Source organism: Pristiophorus japonicus, chromosome 1 (assembly GCF_044704955.1).
Source record: "Pristiophorus japonicus isolate sPriJap1 chromosome 1, sPriJap1.hap1, whole genome shotgun sequence".
In the NCBI taxonomy this organism is placed as follows: domain Eukaryota; kingdom Metazoa; phylum Chordata; class Chondrichthyes; family Pristiophoridae; genus Pristiophorus; species Pristiophorus japonicus.
In genome coordinates, this window is record NC_091977.1 from 109413978 (window position 1) to 109435465 (window position 21488).

The window sequence follows — 21488 nt, forward strand, 5'->3', positions numbered from 1 at the left end:
CACGAGATTGAAATCCATGATCCTGTATTTGTATTAAATTATGGACAAGATCCCAAGTGGCTTCTCAGCACTGTCATGGCCAAAGAGGGAAGCAGGGTGTTTCGGGTCAAACTTTCAAATGGACTCATTCATCGGAAACACTTGGACTAAATCAAACTCAGATTCAAGGATTACCCTGAGCAACCCACCTTGGACCCTACCTTTTTTTTGATCCCTCAACATACACGCCAGTGGCAACCGACACCACACTTGACCACAAAGCAAAACCCATCATTCACGGGCCCTGTAGGGCCCAACACAACAGCCAGCCCAGGAAGGCCAGCTGCACAGCAGCCCAGCGAGGGGCCCAACAAATAATTCAACTACACCAGCTTTCACACCGTCAACCAGAGCAAGAAAGGCCCCAGATCGACTCGCATTGTAAATAATTACTCTGTTGACTTTGCGGGGGAATGTTGTTATATATGTGGACTTGTATTTACTCTGCACAGTCACCAGAGGGCTCATTCCCCGGAGTCCTAAGGGATCCGATAATCCCTTGGGAGCACAGGTATTTAAGAAGGTTTCACAGGTTGGAGAGGCACTCTGGAGACCTGCAATAAAAGACTAAGGTCACACTTTACTTTGAGCTCACACTGTTCGGTCTGACTCTTTCTCCATACACAACAGATACAGTTCCTTTAAAATTTATGTTAATTTACAGTCTTTATTTGTTGTGCCCCTTTTAAAAAAGGGGACACATGGTTGATTTTTAATCGGCAATTGCCGACATTGAGTCTGCATTACACTTTTTTTTAAACAAAAAGCAAAATACTGCGGATGCTGGAAATCTGAAATAAAAATGCTGGAAATACCAAGCGGGTCAGGCAGTGGTTGTGGAGAGAGAAACCTAGCTAAGGTTTCAGGTCGATGGCCCTTTTGTCAGGACCTGACACCTGAGTTGTGCTGGTGTATTGTGTGCGTGCCCCAGCACCACTGATTGTGTGTGCGCGCGCGGCCCGGGTCCGTGCCATTGGAGCTGGGCTGGAGGCAGCTGGAGCATTGGGGACACGCCGCTCTGCAAATTATACTCCGGCTGTCCACACCACCTTTTGTCCCCTCGACACCTAGCACACACACACACACATATATATAGATGTATATTTGCTTTTGATAGTTTTTGTTTAAGCGCTCGTCATGGCGGCAGCAGTGGGCTCGGCCTCGCTCCGCACCACCGCCTCTCGTTTTGCTTTGCTCCGGGTGGAGGGTGACTCGTCTGATTCGGATTCGGACTCTGGGCGGAATAACAACACGAGCAACCGGATCGGCAAAAGCCCCCGTGTCGGAGCAGGCAAGAAAAATAACAGTGCCCAGTCCGGGGCCAACGGCGGCAGCAATGAGAAAAAGAAACAGAAAAGGAAGAAGAAGAAAGAGCAACTGCACAGCGAAGCGAATGAGGTAAGCGCGGAGGGGCCAGGCGCAGGCCGATCTGTAACGAAAGCGGAGCCAGGGAACAACAGTGATATACCAGACTCTCCACATTCTGTTCAGCCGGTGAAAGAAGGAACTCTTGGATTGTGCATTTCTGTTCATACTTTAACTTCTGTAGACTGATCTTTATGGGCAAGTTTTTTTCTGTGGTGGGAATAGATTGAGATTTATAATTTAATGAAAACCGAGGAGCGAGGCAGAGCTGTGAAGTGTTTTCAAAGAAACAAATCGGTTTTTTTTTAGGCGTGTGAGGTGCCGCTTTAATATTTCCGAAAACTCACCCCACCCGCCCCGTATTTTGCTTCATTTGTTTCATTTTGTTGATGCATTAACCGGAGATTCCCTGTTAGTCCTGGCGCATGTAAAAGATCCCATGGTACTATTTGAAGACAAACAGGAGTTTCCCTTGTCCGGGTATACATTCCTCCCCCAATCAACACCACTAAAAATAGACCAATCATTCTCTCCTCTCATTTGCTGTTTTGGGGACCTCGCTGTGCATAATTGGCTGCGCTGTTTGCTGACATAATACTGATTGTATTTTCATAATTGTCAAACACTTCAAAACGTTCTGAGGATTTGATAAGATGCCAAGTGCCAACCTTGGCTTAGTGGTAACACTTAACTCTTGAGTCGGATGGTCATGAGCTCAATCACCATTTCAGAGACTTGAGCGTATAATCTAGGCTTATGCATTCGTACAGTACTGAGGAAGTGCTGCACTGTCAGAGGTTTTGTCTTTCAGATAAGATATTAAAACTGAGGCCGTCTAAGAACATAAGAAATAGGAGCAGGAGTAGGCCATCTGGCCCCTTGAGCCTGATCATGGACTCTGGTCCACTTCCCTGCCCGCTCCCCATAACCCTTTATTCACTTGTCGCTCAAAAATCTGTCTATCTGCCTTAAATATATTTAATGATCCAGCCTCCACAGCTCTCTGGGGCAGAGAATTCCATAGATTTACAACCCTCTCAGAAGAAATTCCTCTCCATCACAGTTTTAAATGTGCGGTCCCTTTTGTCCCCGAGTTTTAGTTTCCCCGATGTGGAAATATCCTCTCTGCATTCACCTTGTCGAGCCCCCCTCATTATCTTATATGTTTCGATAAGATCACCTCTCATTCTTCTGAACTCCAATGTGTATAGGCTCAACCTATTCCACCTATCTTAATAAGTCAATCCCCTCATCTCCGAAATCAACCGAGTGAACCTTCTCTGAACAGCCTCTAATGCAAGTATATCCTTCCTTAAATACGGAGACCAAAACTGTACGCAGTACTCTAGGTGTGGCCTCACCAATACCCTGTACAGTTGTAGCAGGACTTCTCTGCTTTTATACTCTATCCCCCATGCAATAAAGGCCAACATTCCATTTACCTTCCTGATTACTTGCTGTACCTGCATACTAACTTTTTGTGTTTCATGCACAAGGATCCCCAGGTCCCTCTGTACTGCAGCACTTTGCAATTTTTCTCCATTTAAATTATAATTTGCTTTTCTATTTTTTTCTGTCAAAGTGGATAACCTCACATTTTCCCACACTATACTCCATCTGCCAAAATTTTGCCCACTCACTTAGCCTGTCTATAGCCCTTTGCAGATTTTTTGTCCTCCTCACAATTTGCTTTCCCACCCATCTTTGTATCATCAGCAAACTTGGCTCCAGGGTAACCAAAGCTGGAAACTCAACATTCAGGAAAGATAGACAGAAAGGAAAAGGAAGTGGGGTAGTGTTGCTGGTTAAAGAGGAAATTAACGCAATAGTAAGGAAGGACATTAGCTTGGATCATGTGGAATCGGTATAGGTGGAGCTGCGGAATACCAAAGGGCAGAAAACACTAGTGGGAGTTGTGTACAGACCACCAAACAGTAATAGTGAGGTCGAGGACAGCATCAAACAAGAAATTAGGGATGCGTGCAATAAAGGTATAGCAGTTATCATGGGCAACTTTAATCTACATATAGATATACATAAAGGGGGGAGACGGGAGAAGAGAGGGGTGAAGACGGGGGAAGAGAGGAAAGAGGGAGGGAAGAGGCACAGAAGAGATGTGGAAGAGGAGAGAGAGACTGGGAAGAGGGGGGGGAACAGAGACGGAGGGGAGGGAAAGAGAGCGGGGGAAGACACGGCGGGAGGAACATTTAAAGGTCACATGGATGAACTTCAACAATTGTACATCCCTGTCTGGAGTAAAAATAAAACTGGGAAGGTGGCTCAACCGTGGCTAACAAGGGAAATTAATGATAGTGTTAAATCCAAGGAAGAGGCATATAAATTGGCCAGAAAAAGCAGCAAACCTGAGGGCTGGGTGAATTTTGTAATACAGCAGAGGAGGACAAAGGGTTTAATTAAGAGGGGGAAAATAGAGTATGAGAGGAAGCTTTCTGGGAACATAAAAACTGACTGCAAAAGCTTCTATAGATATGTGAAGAGAAAAAGATTAGTGAAAACAAACGTAGGTCCCTTGCAGTCAGATTCAGGTGAATTTATAATGGGGAACAAAGAAATGGCAGACCAGTTGAACAAATACATTGGTTCTGTCTTCACGAAGGAAGACACAAATAACCCTCCGGAAATATTAGAGGACCGAGGGTCTAGTGAGAAGGAGCAACTGAAGGAAATCTTTATTAGGCGGGAAATTCTGTTAGGGAAATTGATGGGATTGAAGGCCGATGACAGATTAGATGCAGGAAGAATGTTCCCGATGTTGGGGAAGTCCAGAACCAGAGGACACAGTCTAAGGATAAGGGGTAAGCCATTTAGGATTGAGATGAGGAGAAACTTCTTCACTCAGAGAGTTGTTACCTGTGGAATTCTCTACCCCAGAGAGTTGTTGATGCCAGTTCATTGGATATATTCAAGAGGGAGTTAGATATGGCCCTTACGGCTAAAGGGATCAAGGGGTATGGAGAGAAAGCAGGAAAGGGGTACTAAGTGAATGATCAGCCATGATCTTATTGAATGGTGGTGCAGGCTCGAAGGGCCAAATGGCCTACTCCTGCACCTATTTTCTATGTTTCTATGTTTCTATTGGGCTAACCAAACTGCTAGCAATATGGTGGAGGAGGATTTCCTGGAGTGTATTAAGGATGGTTTTCTGGACCAATATGTCGAGGAACCAACTAGAGGGCTCGCCATCCTAGACTGGGTGATGTGTAATGAGAAAGGACTAATTAGCAATCTTGTTGTGCGAGGCCCCTTGGGGAAGAGTGACCATAATATGGTAGAATTATTTATTAAGATGGAGAGTGACACAGTTAATTCAGAGATTAGGGTCCTGAACTTAAGGAAAGGTAACTTCGATGGTATGAGACGTGAATTGGCTAGAATAGACTGGCGAATGATACTTAAAGGATTGACGGTGGTTACGCAACGGCAGACATTTAAAGATCACATGGATGAACTTCAACAACTGTCGATCCCTGCCTAAAGTAAAAATAAAACTGGAAGGTGGCTCAACTGTAGCCAACAAGGAAAATTAGGGATAGTGTTAAATCTAAGGAAGAGGCATATAAATTGGCCAGTAAAAGCAGCAAACCTGAGGACTGGGAGAAATTTAGAATTCAGCAGAGGAGGACAAAGGGTTTAATTAGGAGGGGGAAAATAGAGTATGAGAGGAAGCTTGCTGGGAACATAAAAACTGACTGCAAAAGTTTCTATAGATATGTGAAGAGAAAAAGATTAGTGAAGACAAACATTAGGTCCCTTGCAGTCAGAATCAGGTGAATTTATAATGGGGAACAAAGAAATGGCAGACCAATTGAACAAATACTTTGGTTCTGTCTTCACGAAGGAAGACACAAATAACCTTTCAGATGTACTAGGGGACCGAGGATCTAGCAAGAAGGAGGAACTGAAGGAAATCCTTATTGGTCAGGAAATTGTGTTAGGGAAATTGATGGGATTGAAGGCCGATAAATCCCCAGGGCTTGATGGTCTGCATCCCAGAGTACTTAAGGAAGTGGCCCTAGAAATAGTGGATGCTTTGGTGATCATTTTCCAACAGTCTATCGACTCTGGATCAGTTCCTATGGACTGGAGGGTAGCTAATGTAACACCACTTTTTAAAAAATGAGGGAGAGAGAAAAGGGAGAATTATAGACTGGTTAGCCTGACATCGGTAGTGGGGAAAATGTTGGAATCAATTATTAAAGATGAAATTGCAGCGCGTTTGGAAAGCAGTGACAGGATCGGTTCAAGTCAGCATGGATTTATGAAAGGGAAATCATGCTTGACAAATCTTCTAGAATTTTTTGAGGATGTAACAAGTAGAGTGGATAAGGGAGAACCAGTGGATGTGGTGTATTTGGACTTTCAAAAGGCCTTTGACAAGGTCCCACACAAGAGATTGGTGTGCAAAATTAACGCACATGGTACTGGGGGTAATGTATTGATGTGGATAGAGAAGTGATTGGCAGACAGGAAGCAGAGAGTCGGGATAAATGGCTCCTTTTCAGAATGGCAGGCAGTGACTAGTGGGGTGCCGTAGGGTTCAGTGCTGGGACCCCAGCTATTTACAATATACATCAATGATTTAGATGAAGAAATTGAGTGTAATATCTCCAAGTTTGCAGATGACACTAAGCTGGGTGGCGGTGTGAGCTGTGAGGAGGATGCTCACAGGCTGCAGGGTGACTTGGGACAGGTTAGTTGAGTGGGAAAATGCATGGCAGATGCAATATAATGTGGATAAATGTGAGGTTATCCACTTTGGTGGCAAAAACAGGAGGCAGAATATTATCTGAATGGCGACAGATTAGGAAAAGGGGAGTTGCAATGAGACCTGCGTGTCATGGTACATCAGTCATTGAAAGTTGGCATGTAGTCCAGCAGGCGGTGAAGAAGGCAAATTACATGTTGGCCTTCATAGCTAGGGGATTTGAGTATAGGAGCAGGGAGATCTCACTGCAGTTGTACAGGGCCTTGGTGAGGCCTCACCATGGAATATTGTGTTCAGTTTTGGTCTCCTAATCTGAGGAAGGACGTTCTTGCTATTGAGGGAGTGCAGCGAAGATTCACCAGACTGATTCCCGGGATGGCAGGACTGACATATGAGGAGAGACTGGATCGATTGGGCTTGTATTCACTGGAGTTTAGAAGATTGAGAGGGAATCTCATAGAAACATATAAAATTCTGACAGGATTGGACAGGTTAGATGCAGGAAAAATGTTCCCGATGTTGGGGAAGTCCAGAACCAGGGGTCACAGCCTAAGGATAAGGGGTAAGCCATTTAGGATCGTGATGAGGAGAAACTTCTTCACTCAGAGTTGTTTAACCTGTGGAATTCTGTAACGAACTGGCCTCAACAACTTTCTGCAGTAGATATATTCAAGAGGAAGTTGGATATGGCCCTTACGGCTAAAGGGATCAAGGGGTTTGGAGAGAAAGCAGGAAAGAGATCCTGAGGTGAATGATCAGCCATGATCTTATTGAATGGTGGTGCAGGCTCGAAGGGCCGAATGGCCTACTCCTGCACCTATTTTCTATGTTTCTATTACAGTTGGTCCCTTCATCCAAGTCATTAATTTAGATTGCAAATAGTTGAGGACCCAGCACCGATCCCTGCGGCACCCCACTAGGCACAGTTTGCCAACCGGAAAATGACCCATTTAACTCGACTCTGTTTTCTGTTCGTTAGCCAATCCTCTATCCATGCTAATATATTACCCCCCAACCCCGTGAACTTTTATCTGGTGCAGTAACCTTTTATGTGGCACCTTATCGAATGCCTTCTGGAAATCCAAATACACCACATCAATTGGTTTTCCCCTTAGCCACCCTGCTCATTACATCCTCGAAGAACTCCAGCAAATTTGTCAAACATGATTTCGCTTTCGTAAAACCATGCTGACTCTGCTGGATTGAATCATGCTTTTCCAAATGTCCCGCGACTGCTTCCTTAATAATGGACTCCAGCATTTTCCCAACGACAGATGTTAGGCTAACTGGTCTACAGTTTCCTGCTTTTTGTCCGACTCCTTTTTTAAATAGGGGTGTTACATTTACAGTTTTCCAATCTGCTGGGACCACCCAAGAATCCAGGGAATTTTGGTAGATTACAACCAATGCTTCCACTATCTCTGCAGCTACTTCTGTTAAGACCCGAGGATGTAAGCCATCAGGTCCAGGGGACTTGTCCGCCTTTAGTCCCATTATTTTACTGAGTACTACTTCATTCGTGACCTCCATCCCTGTAGCACCTTGATTATCCACTATTGGGATGTTTTTAGTGTCTACTACCGTGAAGACTGATACAAAATATTTGTTTAACGTCTCTGCCATTTCCCTGTCCTCCGTTATTAATTTCCCAGTCTCATCCTCGAGGGGACCAACATTTACTTTAGCCACTCTTTTCCGTTTTATGTACCTGTAGAAACTCTTACTATCTGTTTTTATATTTCGTACTAGTTTACTTTCATAATCTATCTGCTTTCTCTCTTTATTTTTTTTAGTTGCTGGCTTTTAAAAGTTTCCTAATTGTCTGGCCTCTCACTCGTCTTGGCCACATTGTATGTCCTTGTTTCCTTAGTTAGCCACAGATGGTTATCCCTTCTCTTACAGTCTTTCCTTCTCATTGGGATATATTTTTGTTGTGAGTTTTGAAATATCTCCTTAAATGTCTGCCACTGCTCATCAACCATCCCATACTTTAATCTGTTTTCCCAGTCCACCTTAGCCAACTCTGCCCTCATACCTTTGTAGTCTCCTTTTTTTAAGCTTGGTTTGAGATCCAACTTTCTCACCCTCCAACTGAATTTGAAATTCAACCATGTTATGGTCACTCATTCCTAGAGGATCCTTTACAACGAGATCATTTATTAATCCTGTCTCATTACACAGTACCAGATCTAAGATAGCCTGCCATCTGGTTGGTTCCACAATGTACTGTTCAAGAAAACTATCCCGGATACACTCTCGGAACTCTTTCTCAAAGCTACCCTGGCCTATTTGCTTTGTTCAATCAATAGGAAGATTAAAATTGCCCATGATTATTGCTGTTCCTTTATTACAAGCCTCCCATTATTTCTTGATCTGTACTCCGTCCAACAGTGTAGCTACTGTTAGGGGGCCTGTAGACTACACCCACCAGCGACTTTTCCCCTAATTATTATTCCTTGTATCCACCCAAACTGATTCAACATCTTTATCTTTTGAGCCAATATCGTTTCTCATTAACGCACTGATCTCATCCTTTATTAACAGAGCTACCCCACCTGCTTTTTCTTTCTGTCTGTCCTTCCGAATTGTCACCTTGCAACCAAGTCTCTGTAATGGTTATCAGATCATACCCATTTGTATCTATTTGTGCTTTCAATTCATCTATTTTTCCCTGAAGTGGATGTGCAAGATCCTATGACTGGAACAGGAGGGAAGAAAAGAGAGGGCATCATGGCCTGAGCACTGATAAAGATGAATTGTGAAAATATTAAAAACAAAACGCTGCACACCATAAAGCACTGAAGCAAATGGGGAAAAATAGACGACTTCTGTTTTACAAATTAGACTTCTGGTTTTTGTTTTAGAAATTTCTAAATACAGCACTAATTTTTTTTAAATTAAAAACTGAACAGGTACTAATCCTGGGAACAAATTTTTATTATTTACAATTTCAACTATAACTGAATTACACTGGAAATTGAAAGGTAGTCTGGATTACAAAGTACTGTATAAATGGAGCATTGGAGTGTCTCGTCATTAGTTTCTCCCGTGATATTTTTGTGCAATGCTGTTTGTGTTCATTCAAGATAAAGCTTCAATAATTGCACCATATATGTGAACAATAGTTTTAAGGGACATTTTCCACAAGTTTGTAATTGGCTTTAGTGTTGATTTTCTGGTTTGAAGTTATTTCATTCAAATATTCTGTCTCTTAATTTTTCAGGAGACTAGTTTCATTGCTAGGATCAATCAAGCTTAATGGGGGTGTGAAATTTTCATATTGTGAAAAACCACTTAACAGTGCAATTAGATTCTAGATTTGTCTTCCCAAAACTTGCGCTGTCTCTGGAAAGAACATTTTGTGTTGTATAACAGTACAATGGTAGACCATCAAGTGATTTGAAGACCAGGACAACGATTTTAAGTTTTAATATGTTGCAAAACACAAACCATTATAGTTTGGCAATAGGAAAGTGGAACAGGATACAGGCAGCTGCGTTTTGAACTGGCTGAAGTTTATAGGGGCTGAAAAATGGGAGGCCAGTCCGGAGAACAATAGAGAAATCAAATCTAGAGCTGAAAAGGGCATGAGTTAAGAATGTCTGTGGTTGGAAGGACTGGGGTAGGGATGTAGGCGGAAATAAGATGTGGGGTTTGAAACTCAACTCCGGGTCGAACAGGACTGAGGTTTTAACAGTCTAGTTCAGTTTGAGTGAATGGCCAGGGTGGCGACAGTGGCAAGTGGAGTTTATGCCAAAAGTGATGGCTTTGATCTACCAAGTGTTCACTTGCAGAAAGTTGTCACATCCATGGTTTAATATCTTATGGTATGATTTTGGTCATGGAGTTGAGTAAAATAGTGAAGTAGAGCTGGGTGCATCAGCATACATATGGAAGCTAATCCCATACTTACAGATACTATCAGCAAGGAGCAATATGTAGATGAACACAATTAGGAGCCAAGCATCGATCTTGGAGGGTTCTGGAAGTGATTGAACTATTCATGAGAAGATAAGTCATTGCTTGCTGCACTGGCTGCATTAAGAGAGATAGTAGTAGAACAGTGCAAAGGCAGTTGAATGGGGCTGGACTGGATGAGGATGGTATGGTTGACCATGTTAAACTCCTCAAATTTGAGGAGGACATAAAGGGATAATGCACCATCGTCATAGTCACAAAGGATATCATTTGTGACTTTGGCCAGGGCAGCGTTGGGGACAGGTTTAGGTAATTAAGCCCATTGAGCCCGTTCTGCCATTCAGTTAGATCATGGTTGATCTACCTAACAAAAATCTAACAATTTCACTTCTAATAATTTAAGTTAACCCAGCATCTGCAGCCTTTGGGGGAGAGAGTTCCCGATTTTCACTGCCCCTCGTGTAAAAAAAAAGGGGGTGCTTGATTTCACTCCTAAATGGCTGAGCTCACATTTTAAAATTATGCGCCCTTGTTCTGCATCTCTCCACCAGAGGAAATGATTTCTCTGTATCAAGAGGATCAAGGGAACAGGAGACGAGTTTCATGGAAGAAATGAGCTTGGTGGGGGCAGTAGGGAGATGGACAAGAAACTGCAGAGTGAAGGAGGATTGAAGCTGGAGTGGATAGGAGACTTGGGGAAGGTCGGAAATGAGACGGAAGAGGTAACTGCACAGATGGTCTCAATCTTGGAGACACAGTCTAAAGGCTAATGATGGTGCTAAGACCGTTGCAAAACTCTGGATTAAAATTTTCATATAAGCTGCAGGAATCCAATCCTGTAATCAGCCACTTCATATGTGTCTGCTATTTTCTCGATGCATAGCCTTGCATTCCATGAAAATCTCTGCTTTAGGATAGAAGAAACTTTTGCATTTGATTTTTTTTCCTGCTGCCAGAATTTAAAGAAAGCATGAAATTAATGAAGTGAAAGCCTCCACTACATCAGACTTCAGAAACAGTCAGATTCTCTTCTCGGATTCTAATCGACATTCACATTGATGCCAAAGTACTCTTCCAAATAAAAGAACCATGAGGAACAAGTGTTCCTGTTTCACTGAAAAATGGCTAAATGTATTGAATCCTAGCACCCCCTCCCCTCTGGTACAAAAAGGCCTGTTTCCCTGGATACAACAGGCTAAAAATCTTCACATTCACATAGAACTACAATAGATTCTCTGTAAAATGACCGGAGCTGAAGGGTGCACTTTGGTAACCTATACAAACCTTTCCTGACAATGGACAACATACATGGTCATAAACATAAAGCTGTAATTGTGTTTTTTTCCAGCATCTACACATGCACAGTTGCTTCAGTATTGCAGCTGGTGCTCTGAATTCTCCCTGGAATGTAACTAGAGGCCTTTCACACATTGCACAATAAATATCTGCCAAGTTTTGTGCCTATTGAAATTCTATAGCTGCCAGTATATTTTTCTGCAGTGTCGATCTGTACAGTATAAAATCCAAACCTTGGATTAAGAAATTATGAATGTACTTTGTGCCTGCGGTTATACATTGTTTTTCCCTCTCATCATAATTAATTGGCAAGTTAATTTTTTTCAAATAGGGATGTGTTTTTGCAGGCAAAATACTCTGGATAAAAGATGGATGATTGTGGAATCTTCTCAGCACAGTCCTGAAGTTCAGGCTAAAGTTGTCATCCACCAAGGTCGCCAGACATTGCTGTGAATCAACAATTGGAATAGATATCCCGTGTATCTTCAGTCAGTACCTTCACGATCCCCTTTGAGCTATGCAAGGCCCTATTATCATAGTTGGAGGCATTCCTCACTATGGCCCCAAGTTTCGTCCCGCGGCGAAAACGGCGCACCTCCGAGCTGGGCGCCTGTTTTTCGCGCCGAAAACTGCGCCTAAAAAAAAGTCCGATATTCTCGAGCTCCTTGGAGCTCGATGTCTGCTTGGCGCGGCGCGCTCTTCGCAGTAGGAGGCGGAGCCTAACACTCGCGCCGATTTTCTAAGTAGCAGGGGGCGGGTACAATTTAAATTAGCCTTCGTGGTGCCGGCAACCCTGCGCGTGCGCGTTGGAGCATGCGCAGTCTGAAGTAAACATTGGCACTCGGCCATTTTTAAAAATACTGCAGAAAAAGTGAAGATTTGTTTCTTGGACCCCTGCAAAGGCGTGTAATTTAATTTTTTTTGATATTTCTGTGTGTGAGGGAGTGCTTTTAGCAGCACTGCTGAATAAATCACCTGCTGAAATCAGTGAGTTCAGCTTTTCACTACTAAACTTGCATTGGTGCATGCAAATTAAGGACTGTGTGTTTGGAGAAATAAGAGTGCCAATTCAACTTTGCAATAATACGTGGTGTTAACAATGCAGCACCCATTCTGCAAATTTAAATATAAAACTGTCGATGTGGCTGCCTCTCCCTGTCCAAATGGCCTCAGTCCCCCTCACAGCTCGAAGGCTGCTGCTGTACCTTCGGCTGCCAGCCAGCCACTGACGCCGCTGATATTCTATGGCCGAATGGCCTCACGTCCGTCCGCTGCTGATTCTTTGGCTGCCGGCCAGCCACTGACGCCGCCCCTAAAGCGTGGCCGAATGGCCTCAAGAACCTTAAATGAGCTGCGTGTGTCCTGCGTTGATTCTTCGGCTGCTGGCCAGCCACTGATGCCGCTGCTATCTCATGGCCGAATGGTCTCACATCGATCGGCTGATTCTTCGGCTGCCGGCCAGCCACTGATGCCGCTGATATCTCATGGCCGTCCGGTGCTGCTTCTTCGCGGCCAGCCACAAAGAGAATGAAGGCCTGCCTCAAGCACTGCAGCTCAGCTCGAAGCTTGCTGCCGCTGCCGTCGAGACACTGACGCCACACACCTGCCTGTCTCCAACATGAAAGGCCTGCCTGAAGCACTTTCACACAGGTAGGAACATGGTTTATTTAATCTTTTCTTTGCTTATAAATTTTTATTCGGTTGGATTTATTTGTATAATATTTGTATAAGTATAAACTAAGGATTGATTGTAGAATTTAATGACTTCCCTTCCCCCTCCCTCCCCCCCCCACCTCGTTTCCTATGCCTAATTTGTAACCTACGCCTGATTTTCTAAAGTGTAGACAAGGTTTTTTCGAGCGTACAAAAATCTTCACTTCATTCTAAGTTAGTTTGGAGTAAGTTTTCACTCACGAAACTTTGAAATCAGACGTAAGTGGTCGGACACGCCCACTTTTGGAAAAAAAAATTCTGTTCCAAAGTGAAACTGTTCTAACTGACTAGAACTGGAGCAAACTAAATGTCGAGAATTCTGATTTCTAAGATACTCCGTTCTACACCAGTTGCTCCTAAAAATCAGGAGCAAATCATGTGAAAACTTGGGGCCTATATTCTATGGTTAATCCATTGTTCACAATGGTGAACAGAATACAGTAGACCCTTGGATGAGTCCACCAACAACACAACATCAAAAGCAGTGCTGCAATACTTGGAGATTCTTTGAACAAACAGTCTGAAGGCCTTCCCCTGTGATGCCATTATTGAAGACATCAAATAAGGTTACAGTGGAAAGCACCACTGTACTCTTTTGGAATACTCTTGAAATTAGAGTACACATTCTAGATTAAAAAAAACAAAATTTGATTTACTGTTCTATTTCTTCATGAGGCACCAGGTCAAAATCCTTACAAAAGTCAGTAAAATCAATGTAAGTCATCTCCCCTGAGCTTTACCACACTCTGTGATCTTCAAAAAGCATAACTTGTGTTACCTGTTTCTCAATCGAGCAAAATCCAGCATTTTCCTTTTTGATTACTCCATAGGCCTTTAAAGCATCTGTAGAGTCTTTTCCTCCCATCAAACTATTTTATCTTATGTCTTTAATCTGTGCAGTGCATTCCACTAGCTTCTCTAACCTTTATGTAGCCTTTGATCTTTCCTATCTTTCTTTATTGACAGCAAAATTCCAGTGCAGGTTAAGCTTATGAGATGTGTAAAAAGGTTCTCCCTCAGGGTTCTGAACTCCTGGGCATGCAGCAAAGGGCACATGTAAGATCCAGGACCAGGATTTGTGGCACAAAGAAAAAATAGCTGCAGGGACCACAGGCTCCAGCATCCGCCAACCTGACATTGAATATCCTGGAGGGTGTTTCAGCATCATGGCGGTCAAGCCTGTTTGTCAAAGCTCCTAAAATACTGCAGTTGATGATGAATGAAGCTGATAGATGTTCTAGCTGCCCAAGTCCAATGCCCTTTAAGTGGATGGTGTGTTGCACGTTACCCTGTATGAATTTTCCACTTCACTTGATGTCTGATTAGGAAATTCTGGCATTTGGAATGACAGCTGCTCAAAAGCATTACTGGAGGCCAGGTATGAAAATATGATATCTAGGCTAAGTGCCGACCATGACCTGGTTGCAGAAAGGCAAGCATCTCCAACTAATAGAGTTTAATAGAGTATGATGTGTGTCAATCCAATGGTCAGGATGGTGACCATGCACGCTCTCGTTTTTACTTGAAGAACGCAATATCTAACATTTCCTTGTTCTTGTTATGTTACTATTGTGCTAACATATGTAGAGAGATGCAGGAAACAATTTAACAAAGTACAAGCTAACAGTTTTAAAATTTCAAGCTGAGGTTTTATATACATTTTTTTTAAAACGCAGTGCACCTGCCAAGATTTTCTATTCAGTTATTTCTGACTACCTTTATGGAGGTATAATTACTTGCATAAATTAATTACTGTTTTTTATTCCTTGCATATATTTTTTAAATATATGTTCAGGTAAATCATCTGTTTACTGGACTTTGCACCTGTATAGTTGGTTGTGGTCCTCTCAACAAGTTTATTGTAATAGTGCTCATGAGACTGCACTAATCAGGGGCTAATGAGAGTAAGAAACTTAAAGTAATTAATATCATCAGTAGAGGAAAAAGTACTTGAGAAGTGAATGAACTAAAAGCTGACAAATCCCCTGGACCTGATGGCCTACATCCTCGGGTTCTAAAAGAGGTGGCTGCAGAGATAGTGGATGCATTGGTTGTGATCTTCCAAAATTCCCTAGATTCTAGAAAGGTCCCAACGGATTGGAAGGTAGAAAATGTAATCCTGCTATTTAAGAAAGGCGGGAAAGAGAGAAAATTAGGAACTACAGGTCAGTTATCCTGACATCAGTTGTCAGGAAAATGGTGGAATCCATTATTAAGGAAGTGGTAACAGGGCACTGAGAAAATCATAATATGATTAGGCAGAGTCAGTGGGCCTGAAATCCCAGTGCTGGGCTTCCCGTGGGCGCTCGCCAGAAAATAGTAAAAAAGATCCACACCTACCCTTTGGTGCTGTGCCCTCCAGCGATCCCGGTCGGAGGCCTCCTCTCCCTGTGCAGCGGAGCGCGTTCATGTCTTGGAGATGCACAGGGAGAAACTGGAGTCATGGGGCACTGGACAGCCAATCAAGGTAAAGTATTTTCATTCATAATAATGGGAACTCCGTAAGTAGGAGTTCTCATTATTATGAATGAGAAACACTTTTTTTCCCTCACCCCCAACACCAAAACACAAATACAAAATGGAGAGGAAAAAATCACACATTTCAATTAGTGAATAAATGTGTTGCAAAAAAAAAAAAATTCCAATTTTTTTTTCTTAATTTAGGGTTTAAAATAAACTTGCTTTAGTGGGCAGGGTTTTTAATGTTTTAAAACTCTTCCGCTGGCTGGGCTATGGGCTAAGGACATCAAGCTAAAACTTGACAGATCAGAAAAGCCGAAAACCGGCTTTTGCAATGCCTTCCCGGGGAGGCCGGAATTTCAGGGCCAGTATGGTTTTATGAAAGGGAAATCGTGTTTAATCAAATCTGTTGAAGCTTTTTGAGGATGTAACTAGCAGGGTAAATAAAGAGGAACCAGTGAATGTAGTATATTTGGATTTCCAAAAGGCATTTGATTAAGGTACCACATAAAAAATTATTCGGAAGAAAAGGGCTCATGGGATTGTGGGTAGTATATTAGCATGGATGTAGGATTGGTTAATGATTAGAAAACTGAATAAGGATAACGGGTCATTTTCAGGTTGGTAGATTGTAATTAGTGGGGTGCCGCAAAGATTAGTGTTTGGGCCTCAGCTATTTACAATCTATATTAATGACTTGGATGAAGGGACCAGGTGTAATCTATCCAAGTTTGATGATGATACAAAGCTAGGTGGTAATATAAGCTGTGAGGATTAAAAACAAGGTCATACAAAGTGGCCAAAAACTAGTGGGAGGACAGAAGATTGGAAAGCTTTTAAAAGCCAGCAAAGTATAGCTAAAAAGAAATGATTTAAGAAAGGAAAGACAGACTATGAAAGTAAACTAGCATGAAATATAAAAACAGAGAGCAAGCGTTTCTACAGGTATATAAAAAGGAAAAGAGTGGCTAAAGTAAATGTTGGTCCCTTAGAGGATCAGACCAGGGAATTAGAGATGGGGAAAATGGAGATGGCAGAAACTCTGAACAAATATTTTGTGGTAGAGGACACCAAAAATATCCCAATAGTGGATCATCAAGGGGCTATAGGGGGGGAGGAATTTAACACAATCACAATCACTAAGTAGGTGGTACTCAATAAGATAATGGGACTAAAGGCAGATAAATCCCCTGGACCTGATGGCTTGCATCCTAGGGTCTTAAGAGAAGTAGCGGCAGGGATTGTGGATGCATTGGTTGTAATTTACCAAAATTCCCTGGATTCTGGGGAGGTCCCAGCAGATTGGAAAACTGCAAATGTAACGCCCCTATTTTAAAAAAAAAAAAGGAACCAGACAAAAAGCAGGAAAATATAGACCAGTTAGCCTAACATCTGTGGTTGGGAAAATGTTGGAGTCCATTATTAAAGAAGCAGTAGCAGGACATTTGGAAAAGCATAATTCAGTCAGGCAGAGTCAGGATGGATTTATGAAGGGGGATGTCATGTTTGAAAAATTTGCTGGAGTTCTTTGAGGATGTAACGAACAGGGTGGATAAAGGGGAACCAGTGGATGTGGTGTATTTGGACTTCCAGAAGGCATTTGACAAGGTGCTACATAAAAGGTTACTGCACAAGATAAAAGTTCACAGGGTTGGGGGTAATATATTAGTATGCAGGTACTGCAATGATCAGGAAGGCCAATGGAATCTTGGCCTTTATTGTAATGGGGATGGAGTATAAAAGCAGGGAAGTCTTGCTACAGTTATACAGGGTATTGGTGAGGCCATACCTGGAATACCGCCTACAGTTTTGGTTTCCATAATTAAGAAAGGATATACTTGCTTTGGAGGCAGTTCAGAGAAGGTTCACTAGGTTGATTCCGATGAGAGGGTTGACTTATGAGGAAAGGTTGAGTAGGTTGGGCCTCTACTCATTGGAATTCAGAAGAATGAGAGGTGATCTTACCAAAATGTATAAGATTATGAGGGGGCTTGACAAGGTGGATGCAGAGAGGATGTTTCCACTGATGGGGAAGACTAGAATTAGGGGGTATAATCTTAGGATAAGGGGCCGCCCATTTAAAACTGAGATGAGGAGGAATTTCTCCTCTGAAGGATGTAAATCTGTGTAATTCGCTGCCTCAGAGAGCTGTGGAAGCTGGGTCATTGAATAAATTTAAGACCAAGATAGACAGATTCCTAACTGATAAGGGAATAAGGGGTTATGGGGAGCGGGCAGGGAAGTGGAGCTGAGTCCATGATCGGATCAGCCATAATCGTATTACACGGCGGAGCAGGCTCGAGGGGCTGTATGACCTACTCCTGCTATTTCTTACGTTCTTGTGTTCCACATAGAGAACCTGCAAAGAGATATAGACAGGTTAAGTGAGTGGGCAATACGGTAGCAGATGTCATATAATGTGAGGTTATTCACTTTTTGGTAGGAAGAATATAAAAGCAGAATATTTTTTAAATGGTGAGAAAATATTAAATATTGGTGTTCAGAGAGATTTAGATGACCTTGTACAGGAAACAGAGTTGGCATGCAGGTACAGCAATCAATTAGGTAGGCAATTGGCATGTTGGCCTTAATTGCAGTAGTGTTGGAGTGCAAGAGTAAGGAAGTCTTGCTACACTTGTACAGGGCTTTGGTGAAACCACACCTGGAGTACTGCACACAGATTTGGGCTTCTTACCTGAGAAAGGACATACATGTCTTAGAGGCGGTGCAACGAAGGTTCACTAGATTGATCCCTGGGATGAGAGAGTTGTCCTATGAGGAGAGATTAAAAGAATGAGTGGTGATCTCGATGCATATAAGATTCTGCGGCAGATTGATGGTAGATGCTGAAAGGTTGTTTCCCCCGGCTGAAGAGTCTAGAACGGGGGGTATAGTCTCAAGATAAAGGAAAGACTATTTAAGATTGAGATGAGGAGGAATTTCATTCAAGGCTGAGATAGATTTTTGGAGTCTAGGGGAATCAAGGGTTATGGAGATTGGGCGGGAAAGTGGAGTTGGGGTCGAAGATCAGCCATGGTTTTATCGAATGGCGGAGCAGGCTCAAGGGGCTGTATGGCCTACTCCTGTTACTAATTCTTAGGTTCTTAGGTTATTTCTCTTTCTACCTGCTGTGTATCTGGCAAATACCAGGCTACCTGCCTCCTGTTCACTGCCTCGCCATCTGAAAGGGACTCCTGGTGCCAGACTGACAATACTGAAAATTTGCTGTAGAGGAGAAATGTCCTAACTTTGTTGAGAAGGTCAGATCCTCCCCCCGCAAAACCCCAAATCAACACAATAGCGATACTGCTATGACATTGTGTAGAATAAATGGAGAATCCTAATTCTCCAATTTGAATTTGCACTTGTTAAAATCTTATTTAGTTTTGCAAACTGTTTATTAGGAGTTCTGAATCAAAATATATATTTGTATACTTTGTAATTAATTTAATCATTTCCGGGGCTTCTTGCATTCTTGTACTTGTTGTTTGTAGAGCAATTTGTTGCCTGAGCACCACAATTTTGCATAGTGTTCCAGTGGCAGTGAAAATACCAGGGTTACAATAACTCAGATCATTTGTCACAAAATATCTCCCACCCCAATCAATTCCAAAAATATATTGATGATTTTAATAAACTGTAATATATTGCTATCCTCCCTCTGTTCTCGTTTTAACCAATAGCAGTGTACCTGTTGGTGATGGATCAGTGAACCTTTGTGGAAGGACTCTCATAGTATTTACATGTAAAGCCAATAAGATGGAAATGTTCATTTTATGTAGATCATTTATATAGATTTTATAAATTTGTGCGTGGAGAATTTGGGCATGATGTTCGCACACCTCACAGGATTTATTCCCTAATTTGAAATCCAGCAATGAAATACTCCACATGTATATCTATCAATAGTACATTAACGTTAAAAATCTTACATCTGTACATGCTTCCTGTCAACAAAACCTTAATTCCTGTTTTTTGAACATCAGGAGTAGGGCATTTGGCCCTGCGAGCCTGCTCCGCCATTCAATAAGATCATGGCTGATCTGGTCTTGGCCTCAACTCCATTTCCCCACCTGTTCCCCATAACCCTTGACTCCCTTGTTGTTCAAAAATCTGTCTCTCTCCACCTTAAATGTATTCAATGACCCAGCCTCTACAGCTCCCTGGGGTAGAGAATTCCAAAGATTCATGACTCTCTGAGAGAAGAAATTCCTCCTCATCTCCGTTTTAAATGGGAGACCCCTTATTCTGAAACTATGATCCCTAGTTCTAGACACCCCACGAGGGGAAACAGCCTCTCTGCATGTAGCCTGTCAAGCCCCTTCAGAATCTTATACGTTTCAATAAGATCACCTCTCGTTCTTCTAAACTTCAATGCATATAGGCTCAACCTTTCTTCATTAGACAACCCCTTCATCTCCGGAATCAACTTCCTGAACCGTCTCTAAACTTTTTGTCACATTTTTATCTCCGTACTTTCTATTATAAATTCCTGTGTCCACATTTATAATGGGAATGCTCTATGTTGGCTATAATTACACCCTCCTAAAAGTGCTGGGGCTGTAGTGGCTCAGTTTTAAATCACCCAGCTCCTCGGTCTGCACTGCAAAGAATCTTTTATGCTCCAACTGACTTCTTCCAACTGACTACTTCTTAATACCAACAACAACTTGTATTTATAAAGTGCCTTTAACGTAGTAAAACATCCAAGGTGCTTCACCCAAGTGTTTATAAGACAAAAATTTGACACCCAGCCACATAGAGAAATTAGGATAGGTGACCCAAAAGCTTGGTCAAAGAGGTAGGTTTTAAGGAGCATCTTAAAGGAGGAAAGAGGTTTAGGCAGAGAATTCCAGAGCTTAGGCCTAGGGGGCATAGCTGAAGAATAAGGGGTGGCCCACTTAGAACTGAGATGAAGAGAAATTTCTTCCCTGAGGATTGTAAATTTGTGGAATTCTCAACCCCAGAGATCTGTGGAGGCTGGGCCATTGAATATATTTAAGGTGGAGATTGACAAATTTTTGAACGATAAGGGAGTGAAGGGTTGGGGTTTCAGCAGCGGATGAGCTGAGGCAGGGGCGGAGATGGGCAATGTTCCCAAGGTGGAATAGGCGGTCTGTGTCAAGCTGTGGATATGTGGTGGGGAGCTCATTTCAGGCTCAAATAGGACATCAAGATTGTGAATAGTGTTGTTCAGCCTCAGACAGATGTTAGGGAGAGGTATGGAGTCAGTGGATGGGAATGGAGTTTGTGGAGGGGAAGCCAAAACAATGGCTTCGGTCTTCCCAATATATAATTGGAGAAAGTTGTGTCTCATCCAGTACTGGATGTCGGACATGCAGTATGACAATCTAGAGACCATGAAGGGCTCGAGAGAAGTGGTGGTGAGGTACAGCTGAGTATCATCGGATTGCAGGTGGAAACTGACGCTGTGTTTTTGAATTATGTCGCCAAGGGGCAGCATGTCGATGAGAAATAGGAGGGGACCAAGGATAGATCCTTGGGGGACAACAGAGGTAATGGAGCGGGACGAGAAGCCATTGCAGATGATTCGCTGGCTATGATTAGACAGACAAGAATGGAACCATGTGAGTGCAATCTCACCCAGCTGGACGACGGTGGAGAGGCGTTGGAGGATGATGGCGTGGTCAACTGTGTCAAAGTAGAGAAGGACAAGCAGAGATTGTTTAACTTTGTCACAGTCACAAAGGATGTCATTTGTGACTTTGAGAGTCGTTTTGGTACTGTGGTAGGGGCGGAAACCTGATTGGAGGGATTCAAAAATGGAGTTCCAGGAAAGATGGTCATGGATTTAGGATGCGACAACACGTTCAAGGACTTTGGAGAGGAATGGGAGGTTGGAGATGGGGGGTAGTTTGCAAGGACGCAGGAGGTCAAGGGTTTTTTTGAGGAGGGGGTGATGACGGCAGATTTGAGGGAGAGGAGGACAGTACCTGAGGAGAGAGAACTG

General features: G+C 42.8%; 1 protein-coding gene across 1 annotated transcript in view; it reads left to right on the forward strand.

Moving 5' to 3' along the window:
- The first annotated feature begins 643 nt into the window (after positions 1 to 643).
- gkap1 (G kinase anchoring protein 1) overlaps positions 644 to 21488 on the forward strand; it is a 65904-nt gene continuing 45059 nt past the window's right edge. Inside the window, exon 1 of the mRNA XM_070882434.1 lies at positions 644 to 1437. Coding sequence (XP_070738535.1) covers positions 1177 to 1437 — 261 coding nt within the window. The 5' untranslated portion in view covers positions 644 to 1176. The remainder of the gene's footprint in view (positions 1438 to 21488) is intronic.